The sequence below is a fragment of the Phyllopteryx taeniolatus genome, chromosome 16 (genome assembly GCF_024500385.1).
Source record: "Phyllopteryx taeniolatus isolate TA_2022b chromosome 16, UOR_Ptae_1.2, whole genome shotgun sequence".
NCBI classification, from domain to species: domain Eukaryota; kingdom Metazoa; phylum Chordata; class Actinopteri; order Syngnathiformes; family Syngnathidae; genus Phyllopteryx; species Phyllopteryx taeniolatus.
In genome coordinates this window covers 15,778,604-15,790,767 of record NC_084517.1, presented here as the reverse complement: position 1 = coordinate 15,790,767, position 12,164 = coordinate 15,778,604, and the positions used below count along the sequence as shown (strand labels likewise).

Below are 12,164 nucleotides of genomic sequence, written 5' to 3'. Positions count from 1 at the left end.
TTTTTATATTTTCTAGTATTGTAATTATTTTAGATTTTAAAATATTTTTTATAATTAATAATTATTTTAATGTGTTCATTATTTTATATTTTATTGTATTTTGTAGTATTTGTTTTGGGAGTTTTTCAAATATCTGTCAAATTATTATTATTTATATATTAATTTATTTTACTTATATTTATTATTTTCTAGTATTCTAATGGTTTTCAGTTTTTATATATTTTTTCAATGATCGCAATTGATTCATTTTTACTATATCCTATTTTTGCAAGTATGTATTCATTATATATTTAATTTTTCTATAGTTGTATTATTTTAGTACTTGCATTTATTTTGTTAGGCTCGGTTTTATTTTTTTGTTATTTTTTCTAGTTTTGTATTTACGTATTATTTTCGTAATTATTTTACAGTTCAATTTATTTCTTTAGGTTATGCTATTATTTTTTGTTACAGTTGCATTGTTTTCTTTTTTTAATTTTAGATTTATTTTTGTTGTATTATTTTTAATTGCTCATTTTTTATTTCAGGTCCGCGGTCACCACAGTGAACAATTCCTGACACAACATCGCCTTCTAGTGGTACATGAAAGCATTACTACCACGTTCCGTAACAACAATTAAGGCAAGAAACAGTAATGAAGGCAAAAAAGGTTTTATTTTTTGCAGAATACATGACATAGCATGCGATAAAATGCATATAAATACAATTAAAATTAATTTACAATTAAGGTAATTAGAAATACTGTACTACAGTTCATTAAAAGAGTAAAAAAATAATAATTTAAAAAAAAATTGAAGACCCAGCACAGGACAAGTTCTTGTGTACAATACAACAACAGTTGTAAACAAACTCATTAACAAGCAGTAAGCATTAGCATTAGCTTGTTAGTCCACGACGTCTCGGTAGTGTAGGCGGCAGTATTCGCTGAAGCTGAAGTGGTCCACGCTGAACGGGACGTCCTTCCACTTCCTCACCATGGTCCTGCCGTCGGGCGTCTGAAGCGCGAAGTGACTGATGGCCACGTTTGGCAGCAGCGCCACCTTGCGGTACTTCACCTCATAGCCCCACCGCTGCAACGCAATGCATCATAGGACACTAAATATTTGCGATGCAACCGCGTTTTTGTTAGACCATCAGGTTTGAAGCAGGAAATCATCCAATTAAATGTTATTCTACGCGATGGAAGAAGGTGCAGTGGTGCCTTGAGATAAGAGTGACAAGACTTGCGTGTTTTTCGAGATACAAGCTGTCGTACGGCCGATTTTTTGCTTGCAAAAATATGAGATACTTCACGACTAGCGAAGTTTAGCAGACTGTAAACAATTCTTTAAAAAAAGGGGGCCTTCAAGCCGTTTATTGCCACCCCCACTTGAAGGTCAGTCAAACTAAACATAAAATAAATAATTACACATTGCGTATTGAAAACAACCACATCGCTTTGCTTTAGAAAAGTTTGTTTAGCCTAATGCTAACAAACAATGCCAAACGACATAAACGGATTACTGAACAGCATCAGTGTTGCAATGTTATAACAACACACAAACGGTGCAGCAACAAGTGTGATGGATAGCATAAATTCACAGGCTTTCTTTATCCTCTGTGAAGAACACCTAATGTTACCGGGGCTTATCGAGCAGTTTTAACCGGCTCCGTGTACAGTACATCCGTGTGTGTTATCGTGTCCCCAGGTGGTTAAGGCGCACACATCAGAGGGAGCAACACAATGTCCACTGATTTGAAGCCAAAAAAGGGCAAAAACTGTATATTCTTTACATTCTATTTAATTGAGTCAGTACTTTTTTTTTTTTTTTTTTTAAATAAAGTGTAATATTATAAAAAAATAATAATAATAATTAAAGAACACATTACAACATTTGTTGTTGTTTTTGGGAGCGGCTGGAATGGATTAATGGCATTCCTTTTCATTTCAACAGGAGAAGACGATTTGAGTTACGAGCGTGGTCATGGAATTAATTAAACTCGTAGGTCAAGGCATGACCGTATTGATTTTCACACAGCGTGGCTTGAAAGTGGCTCTGGATCTTCAGCCAGCCAGGCAAGCTGCCGCCGAGTGATAGGCGGAGAAATTTAGTGTGGGGGTGGGCTTATGGCGTCAGCCTCACAGTTCTGAGGTGCGGGTTTCAATCCCCGTCCCCGCCTGTGTGGAGTTTGCATGTTCTCCCCGTGCCTGCGTGGGTTTTCTCCGGGCACTCCGGTTTCCTCCCACATCCCAAAAACATGCATTAATTGGAGACTCTAAATTGCCCGTAGGCATGACTGTGAGTGTGAATGGTTGTTTGTTTCAATGTTCCCTGCGATTGGCTGGCAACCAGTTCAGGGTGTACCCCGCCTCCTGCCCGATGACAGCTGGGATAGGCTCCAGCACGCCCGCGACCCTAGTGAGGAGAAGCGGCTCAGATAATGGATGGATGGATGGGTGGGCTTATGTAAATGTGTCAAATTGTGACATCACAATCCAATGAAATTGAGAGGGGCTCGCCCTCAGACACATTTTGGGAAACTGGCAGATGACTAAAGATTTACAGTTCAGTGTTCCCTCGTTATATCTCGGTTCTGCAGTAGATTGCAGATTTTTTTCCCATATTCATATCGTGCATAATTCACTACATCGCAGGATTTTGAACTTTTTTGTGTTCTTAGCCTTTAACTTCACAACTGTTTAAAAAAAAAAACACATTACAAGGAATAAATTATACAGTGTACCATATTACTGTACATTACTTTATGTTTAAGAGTTTAAAAGGTGTATATGAGAGTATAGAAAGTGTTTATAAGAGTACGTTAGAGGTTAATAGGCGTATGTTGAAGATTAATAAAAGTCTGGGGAGGTTCATACTGCTGTAAAATATAATAATCCCAAAAATATGCGGTCCACTGTTACCTTGTTGCAGTTGTCTTTGTTGCACTTGATGGTGCAGCCTGGCACCCAGTCCTCAAAAGTCTTGTCTAAAATGACCACATCACCCTTGTTGTAGTGACTCCTAAGAGCAAACATCCTTTCATACTATTTCCTGGTCAAAGTGATCAAACGTGTATGAAAAAACATGTAAACTTATCGTATGTCTTCTAATAACAAAAGTTATTATTTTCCTCATGTTTGTATGTTCTTTACAATAAATATCTGTCATGGTCTATGTTTTGGTTTGGTTTCATGTTATTGCGTCCACCTGTTCTCATCAACCTTCTACCTTGTGTCAACCAATCAGCTCCCTCCAGCCACCTGTGTGTGTCTCGTCCAGGTGTTCCTCATTACCTCGTCAATCTCTTTGTATTTAGTTCACTGGTTTCTTTAAGTTCTTGTTGGTACATTGTCATTGTTAGGTGTCATTGTCGCTCAGTTATTTCACCAGTCATGTTTTGTTTCCAGTTTTAGGTTTATTCAAGTGTTTCTTTGTTACTTTGGTTGTCAGTTGTGTGACTTTGTTTAGTTTGCTTTTTCCATGACAAGTATTAATGTAATCAACCACTATTTGAAAAAATATTATAACATTCACATTTTTATGATTGACAATGAATAAATTAACGTTTAAATGAATGAATACGAATATGTAAACAAATACATGTAAAATATTTTTCATTTAAATAATAAAATATTCATTCATTCTCATTCTTCTCACTGTTTTATAATTATACCTAAAATTGTGTAATTCACAAATACTTTTAAAGATAAATACAAAACGAATATGTAAAGCAGTTAACTTTTGTAAGAAAATAATTCATACTCATTATGTGAATTCTAATCAATTATAATTAACTAATTATTTAACAAAATATTTTTTTAAATGCTACATTTAATTTACTAGTCTTGGCATTTTATTGAATTAACACATCATTTCATGAGATGAATACAAATACATAAATGAATAATAATGGATGAAAATAATTCATTCTCATTTCTGAATTGTATTTTTATGTTTTGATTAATCAACCAAGCAGTTAAGCTCCATGCTGGGTGTCAAAGTGTCTCACAGTCTCATGCTGGAAGTCAGAGCTCCCAAAGCAAAATGTATATGTAAAATTGTGTAATTTTTATTTCATTTTTGGGATTATTATTCATTATTTACAATAAATCTATTAAGAAATTAGAAAAGGGGATAAATTAGAAAATTAATCCATTTTGATGAACCCATTTTAGAGAAGAAACTGCGAAATGAATGCAACAATTATTATTGGCCTCTTTCTAATGGAAATGCGCAGTGGGCCGGATTAAAGACAGAAGCGGGGAGCTGAACTCACTTGAATTGTGGGTTGACGTTGACATAATGCATTTTCTCAACCAGCTGGATGTCGCTGCCTCGCATCACGGGCGTCAAGCAGTTGGAGCACAGCAGCTGGATGCTGTCGGCCGAGTAGCGGCTGCGCTTCTCCGACATGTGGATCGCCGCCTCCCGGCTGGAAGCGGCCGCCTCCTCCTGAAGCTCGGCTGTCTGCGGACAGACGCAGAAGAAGGTGAGATGGCGCATAGACACAGACGCCTCATTGGTTGTCCCTCATGGCAGAGCTGACCCATAAACTAATGCGAGTCAACGTCATAGAGTGGAAACCCAGAAAATGTACGTCGCTGGCATGGATAGAGTAGTGTATTAAGTGACATTGGATCTTGCCGGCTCACTCACCTTGGTCCTGCACTCTTGTGGGCTCATCTGGTGGATTCTATCCACAGCACTGGCGGTGAGCCCCTCCAGGTAAGTATTGAGGCACTCCCGTCGTTCCTCGCGCCCGCCGCGCTGGGCGATTAGTGAGTAGTGGCTGTCTTGGGCCCGGGCGCGACCGCTGGCCTGCTGCTGGGCGATCTCGTTGGTCAGCAGGCCGTAGCGCACCACCAGGTTGCATTGGGGGATGTCTAGGCCCTCTTCGGCCACGCTGGTGGTGATCAGGAGGTTGACAGAGCCCAGGCGGAAGTTGCTGATGGTGTCGTCACGATCTTGCTGTGGGAAACGGGACGATGGATAATACGTTGTGAATATTTACAATACATTGTAAATCATGAAAAAGTAATTGCTTCCTTCTGAAATCCTTACTAATCCGTACTGCAGCAGGACAACAAGTCCAAAAAACACCAGCGAGTACAACTTCTGAATCGCTTAATAAAAAACTAGACAAAATGAAGGTTTTGGAGTGGCCGAACTTCAGACTTGACTCCGATTGAAATGTTGTGGCATGACCTTAAATGCTCGAAAACCAAATTACAGCACTGTACATTTAAGCTATATTTGCGCTTGTGGGATCGAAGTGGAATGCAGGTATACTACTTCAATGTTGCAATGAATCAATTACACGTTATACAATGACCAATTTTTCTCTTCGTCTTGATCGCTGTCCGCTAGCGCACCTGTGTCATGGCGGTGCTGCCCATTATGACGGCGGGCTTGACGCCGGCTAAGCGCAGATCGTGGTTGTTGAACGCCCATCGGTGTAGGCAGCGCGTGCTCTTGCGGGTCTTGCTGAAGACGATTCCTCTGGACTGCACGTTGGGACTGAAGTGTCTCAGCAGGGTGGTCTTCAGCTGCGCCATCTTGGGGTTTTCAAAAAGCACGTCACGCGCCAGCATCCTCAGCTTGTTTTGGTTCTCTGTGGGTGAGGGACAGGTGAGCAATTTCAGTCTTCCAGCAAATTCCAGGCAAATGAGTCCCACCTTGGAAAAGTTCACCTCGACGCAGTCAAATCTGGATTCAGCGTTAGTACAACAAAAGGCAACCAGACCAAACCTGACCTGTCTAACAGGTTCAGTTTGATTTTTCCTTTAAAATTTTGATTGATGTGCAATCTGGATCAAATTTGTCATTGGATGATATTTCAGTCATAAATATCTGAACATGTTTGCTTAGATTTTTCATTTGGAATTTGAATTTATCTGCAATCCTTATCAAATCTGGATTCAGCATTAGTACAACAAACTTCAAACCTGACATGATGATCTGGTGAGTTCATCGATCATTGCAACATGTTCAATTAGATTTTTCAGTTCCATTTTTATTCATCTGCAATCTGGATCTCATTTGGATTCTGCATTAGTGCAACAAATCGCAACCTGGCCTGATAAATTGTCAATATTTGAACATGTTCGATTGAATTTTTAAACTAAATTTGTTAATTGCAGATTATAACTGGATTTCAGATCATCTCTGTTGTCTGCGGGTGACATACACGCATAACCTATTTTAGATTTCCACCAGAATTCCAGACTAACAAGCGCCCACCTTCGAAAAGATCTACCAGAAAGCGATCAGTGTCATCGAATACGGTTGTCTCTCTGCCACTGTAGAAGTCCTCCAGAGAATACAACGCGTCCTCCATCTGCAACGTGTCGTTGACCAGCAGCGCGTCGTTGTACTCGCGCAGATGGATGGCGCATTGTTGCAGTCGCCTGTTGCACTCCTTCACACCTGCAAATGTGGATTTGCTCGACATTACAGGCCCTCTAAAAAAAATAAAAAAAATAATCGAATTTGACAGACATTATTTTTAAGTTTGCAACCATAATTCGTTGTAATTTTTTTTTTTTACATTAAAGACATTCATTAATACTAAAACTTATTTATTTATTTATTTTTTTAATCCAAATATGATAAAATGCTGTATTAGTAAACATCAGATTAGTTTTTGCCCAATCTGGATTCAGCTTTGTTTGGTATTACGGCTTCCATTTAAAAAAAAAAAAACTGTCAGCATATATACAGATTTTAACCAATTAAAAAAAATAACAAATGTTTGGTGTTTTATGACTTAATTAATTCATAATTAAATTTAATTGATTTTTTTTTTTTCCCCAAAACATACACCTTGAGTTCTAAATGTTTGAATTGTGACAAAATGTGCAATCTGAATCAAATCGGTATCCAATCTGGTTTGACATAAAAAAAAAATGTTTTTGTTTGTAATTTCCTTATAGGTGATAAAAAAAAAAAATGAATGAAATGCAATACGAGACCTCTCTTCTGCAGTGTGACCACATTGTTCTCGTACTCCTGGGTGCCAAACTCTCGGTGCGTGAAGTCGACAGGAGGCTCCATGAAGCGGTGGATGCGACGCATCATCCGCTGCACGTGATCACCAAACGGATCCTAGCGACATGCGCAGAGACCATGAACTTTTAAAATGACAATCATGACAAAATGGTGGCGGGAGAGGGGGGGGGGGCGTCTTACTTCCTTTCTTTTCTCCACAATGTCAAAGGTTTTGAGGGGTCTGGGGACTTTAGTGTTGAGCTCCTCAGTGAAGTTTTTGGTGGAAACGATGGCACAGTCCAAGTTGGCGCAGATCTGACTGACACACACACACATACACTTTAAACACACCTATTTATTTGACTATAAACATAGGCTTATTAATCAAAATAGTAAAACAAAACTAACTTCTAAAACTATCAAGTTTAGTAAAAATAGATATTTAAACAAAAAAAAAGTATTAATAACAATAATAAACAAATAAATAATAATAATCATAATAATAATCAAAATAATGAATAATAAGACTACACTAAACCTGTATATATATATATATATATAAAGATTTAATAAAATTATTAAAATGAGAATATTAATAATAAAATAAAACAATATTTAAATTAAAATGATTTTAATGAATATTACATACTTAAAATAATGAATTTGGAAATAGTAGAAATAATAGTAAGAAATTGGAAATATGAATATAAATTTTAAAATAAATTTGAGTTAAAAATTATAATAGTAAAAGAAATTATAATAGTAAAAAAACTAAACTCAAAAAATCTAATCTAAAAAAAACAATTAATAGTAAAAGAAATTATAATAGTAAAAAAACTAAACTCAAAAAAATCTAATCTAAAAAAAACAATTGAATGTAAATCAAATGAACATGAAAATAAAAACTGAAATTAAAAATAGTGAAAAATTAAATGTTAAACAATATTATCGTAAAATTACTATTATTATTATTATTATTATTTAAGACTATTAATGACAGTAATCCACTAAAGAATGACCATTGAACAAACATTCAATGAAATGCAAATCAAATGAAATGTACTTTACTGTTTGTATGTACAGGTAAGTGTTGCGTACGTACCTGCAGTATATGCTGCACAGCCTTTTCCAGATTTTTGGCGCCTCCCGTTCCCGGCGACGCCGTGAGGCCGAGGACCTGCGGCAGCTGTCCGTCGCCGCTCATCTTCTTCTCCAGGTAGAGCCTCATGATCTTGTTGTACACCGTCTCCTTGCGCGTGTGATGACACTCGTCCACCACCAGCAGCGTGATGTCTGCAACCGCATTACCATGATATAATAATCCCTCATTTATCCCAGGGATTACACTCCAGAAAACCCCCGTAATAGAAGTTTCATCAATGCAATCAATGTCAATAAAAGATGCTTCAAAAGAGGTGCAGATATTCTATTTGTGCACTTGAGGTCGCCATCCATAAACTCAGGCCTTTAAAAGGTAGTTGTGCTCTGCTTGAGTGGCAAAAACGTCAACCGATGTGGACGTGCTAAAGATTAGTGATTTCCTGGCTAAACCATTAGGCACTGTGCACAAAGCGTCATGGAAAGTAAGGCCGGCAGATCCTGCTGCTTCCAAAACGGCTTTGCGGTCTCTTAACTGCAGTACTGTAATTGTGAAAATCAAGCTAAATGTTGCTCTTTGCTTGCATTTGTTCCTGTCCATATTGTTGGAGATGTGCAGGTGAGTAACTGCACTACACTGATCAATTAAAAAACAATAATAATGTGATGCACTAAATCTGCAAAGAGTGAACCATAGCAATGGATTATTGTATTACCAACTGTTACCATGGCAACATGCCAAGAGGCGGGCGGGTTAGGCGGTGGTTTCCGGTTCTTGCCGACCCACCTGAGAGATCCACGTGCTTGGTTTCCTCGTCGCTGCTGAGTGCGTTCAAAAGGATCTGCGCCGTGCACACGAGTACGTCCGTGTCGCGCAGCACCTTACCGAGGAAGTCCTTCTCCTCGCTGTCGCTGCTCACCGCCGTCACGGTGTGGTCGCGGCCCAGGCAGGGGGAGAACTCCTTGCTGTAGTGCTGCTGCACCAGGTGCACCTGGACATCAACGTGCGTCAAAACAACACTGAAAACAAGAGTGGGCTAACTCCCATTTTTTTTGTCAAGTTAAAAGCAGAAATAAATAGAGACAAGGCGTATCTTTTACAATCTAAAATGCTGTTAAATACTGGTCTTATAGGTTTTCGAGATACGAGCAGATTATTTGCTTTGACTTGCAAACTTGAGAAACGAGCGCTGTGGCAGTGAATGAACTCACTTCACAACAAGCCGCAGTTTGACGGATAACATTGGTAAAAAACACAGTAATGACATAATTAAATAAAGAAATTTGCTAGTTTTTGTCACATTTTTCCTTCAATTCAATGGATATCAAGCTGCTCCATCTGGTGTGCACGCTTTGGCCACCTGGAGGCAGTATAATACATCCATCCATCCATCCATCCATTTTCAACACCGCTTATCCTAGTTAGGGTCGCGGGACGCTGGAGCCTATCCCAGCTGACTTCGGGCGAAAGGCGGACTACACCCTGAACTGGTCGCCAGTCAGTCGCAGGGCACATATGGACACGGACAACCATTCACACTCACATTCACACCGTCACTGAGTGGGAACTGAACCCACGCTGCCTGCACCAAAGTCAGGCGAGTGTACCACTACACCATCAGTGACCTCAGTATAATACAAACATATGGATATACATGGAGATAGCTCCTCAATCAGCTGCAGTAATGTTAGTTTACTTCGCAAAGGATAAAGAATATATCGCTAGCATCGACCAGAATCATTGTCGACAATCGTCGACATTGTTTCTGATATAAATAAAGGTTGGGAACCACTAGCTTAAAGGGTTATAACACTGCAACACGGTTGCTCTTCGTTAGCTTAACTATGGTGTTTCCCATTATGTGTCAGCGGACTTAACGCAAAGTCATGTGATTGTTTTAAATACACGCAATGTGTAATTCTCTTTATTTGATGTTTAGTTTGGCAGTGAATTGTTTCGCCTACTGTCGCTTGTCGTGAAGTGACTTCACTGCCACAGCGCTCGTATCTCAAATCCTTGCTCTCAAGTCAAAGCAGAAATATCAGCTGAATGACCTCGAGAAATTCCTAAATTGGGTCACTCGTATCTCAAATCACTACTGTATTATATATATAGTCATTGTTACCAATCTACCACCACTTTCCAACCAAATATATCCCAGGGCATGTTTCTCTATGTCAGAGAAATTTGTACGGAAGCGAATTGCATTCACTTGGATAAAAAAAATAAAATCCTGTTTTTCTGAGTAATTTTTTTGAGGGCTTTGTTTTTCTGACTATTTTTTTCTGTTTTTCGGACAAATTTTTTTCCACCTGTTTTTCTGACTAATTTTTTTCCGAGTTATCGGGACACATCGAACTCACGCGAGAACCTGCGAACTGCAAGTGACTCTTTGCGGAATCTGTAGTAAGCAACAAGACCGGCTTATTCAGTTTGATCAAGTTTTATTTTGATATGGGCTTAAAACACTGGGAAATACTCCTGTCTTTGAGTCACATAGATGGTATTGTTATTAGTTTGTCGACATTACGCAGGCACCTTAATTGAACCGGGAAAGTAAATGTGTATGGGCAGGTTGAAGGTGTGCGAGCAGTAATCCGCCATTAGTGAGTCCGCAGAGTCACTTGTAGTTCGCAGGTTCTCGCGTGAGTTTGATGCGTCCCGATAACTCAGAAAAAAATTAGTCAGAAAAACAGGTGGAAAAAAAATTGTCAGAAAAACAGGAGCTTTTTTTTTATCCAAGTGAATGCAATACGCTTCCTAAATTTGAGCCCATGGTGGCTGGGGTTTGAATGTTTTTTTTTTTGCTTTACCGTGGTGACCAGGACCACCACTTTGGCCCCGGTCGTCTTCTGCAGGTGCTTCTGGGCCACGTAGACGGCGACTCTTGTCTTCCCCGCTCCCGTGGGCAGCCACACGATAATGTTCTCCCCACGAAGCGCCCTCTGGGCCACCTCCTTCTGGTAACCGTGCAGGGCCAGATCTGACATCTCGGCAAGTCTAGGGCACGCGAATAAAAGCGGCTTTTATTTATAAGCAGAGTGGTTAAAAGATGGGAATGTCGGACTTACCGGGTAGACGAGAGCGATCTGTGTGTGTGTGTAGCCACTTCCTGTTCACACTGATCAGTTGAGATCAAATGAAAGTAAAACCCAGTAGGCAGCCGTCGTCGGAATGGAGGTCGGCCCTTTAAAAGAGAGGCTCTGCAGGAACGACAGATGAGTTCATTACGCAATTACACGGTTATAATACAGCTATAACTAAACACTAAAGTCACAGTGTGGAAGACGTCTATTTTGAATGACTGTGCCTTTGTGACCCGTGGATTTATAGACGGGACACGCTAGGGGGATTCATAATAATAATGCGCATGGGACGTTTATAGCCAAGTCATTCTAATCTAAGTGAACGCTGCACTGAAAATTGGAGAAGTCGCAGCACACCTGAACGCAGCCTCATTCTCGTGATCCTCCTCGCGTCGGGAAAGTGAAACTTAAACCACAGTGATCCAGTTTTGTTACGATTTTTTTTTCTTTCATAACGCTCTTCATATCGTAAATCGTCACACGTTTCCCCCCGATAACGTTTATCAAATCGTAAAAAAAAAGAAAAAAAAGAGCATGAAAACATAAAAGACTGTTTTAAAGCAAGAAGTTTCAATTTCCGAGCGCCCAACAAGAATGGGAATTCCCTCTTCATTCTAATTTCCGAGGAAACGCAAACATAACTTTGGGAATGGCTACCTTCTCGACAGCACCGACAACGGAAATGTAGTTAAAAAAGACAAACAAGTATTGAGATATATTATCCAGCCATCCATTCTCAATACCGCTCATCCTGTTCAGGGTCGCAGGAGCCTATCCCAGCTGATTTGGGGCGAAAGGCGGACTGCACGCTGAACTGGTGGCAGGGCACATGCAGACACTGACAACCATTCACACCGTCACTGAGTGGGACCTCAACCCACGCGAAACGAGATGTGACGAAGATATGACTTGTTTCATCGTGCTGCTGTGTCCGAAAAAGCCGGCTGTCTGTGGCGCAAAACAACTAGAACTAGCACACCAATTTGCCTATCCCATTTAAAATCAGTCTAA

The 12,164-nt window shown here is 39.6% G+C and overlaps 1 protein-coding gene across 3 annotated transcripts; it reads right to left on the bottom strand.

The window, feature by feature from the left end:
- Positions 1-635: 635 nt before the first annotated feature.
- Positions 636-12,000, bottom strand: dhx58 (DEXH (Asp-Glu-X-His) box polypeptide 58). 3 transcript variants are annotated; one of them, XM_061748483.1, is made up of 13 exons: positions 11,811-11,997; positions 11,139-11,270; positions 10,881-11,067; positions 8,854-9,058; positions 8,071-8,261; positions 7,170-7,283; positions 6,953-7,085; positions 6,222-6,407; positions 5,354-5,592; positions 4,638-4,949; positions 4,258-4,448; positions 2,903-3,002; positions 636-1,070 (listed from the first exon to the last, which is right to left on the bottom strand). In XM_061748483.1, exons 1-13 carry the CDS (start codon positions 11,885-11,887, stop codon positions 885-887), a joined length of 2,253 nt encoding a protein of 750 aa, XP_061604467.1. In that variant the 5' UTR covers positions 11,888-11,997; the 3' UTR covers positions 636-884. The 3 variants fall into 3 exon arrangements, with proteins under 3 accessions (XP_061604467.1, XP_061604468.1, XP_061604469.1); XM_061748484.1 differs by lacking the exon at positions 11,811-11,997 and adding an exon at positions 11,511-11,642; XM_061748485.1 differs by lacking the exon at positions 2,903-3,002 and having other exon boundaries at positions 909-1,070; positions 11,811-12,000.
- Positions 12,001-12,164: the final 164 nt, after the last annotated feature.

Bases quoted from the DNA above. Each gene is read 5' to 3' on its own strand.
- dhx58 (XM_061748483.1), bottom strand. From the start codon at position 11,887: ATGGATGGCTGGATAATATATCTCAATACTTGTTTGTCTTTTTTAACT. The intron at 7,284-8,070 runs GTACGTACGCAA...TGTGTCAGTCAG, and splicing joins CTGTGCAGCATATACTGCAG to ATCTGCGCCAACTTGGACTG. The intron at 1,071-2,902 runs GTAACAGTGGAC...ATTGCGTTGCAG, and splicing joins ACAAAGACAACTGCAACAAG to CGGTGGGGCTATGAGGTGAA.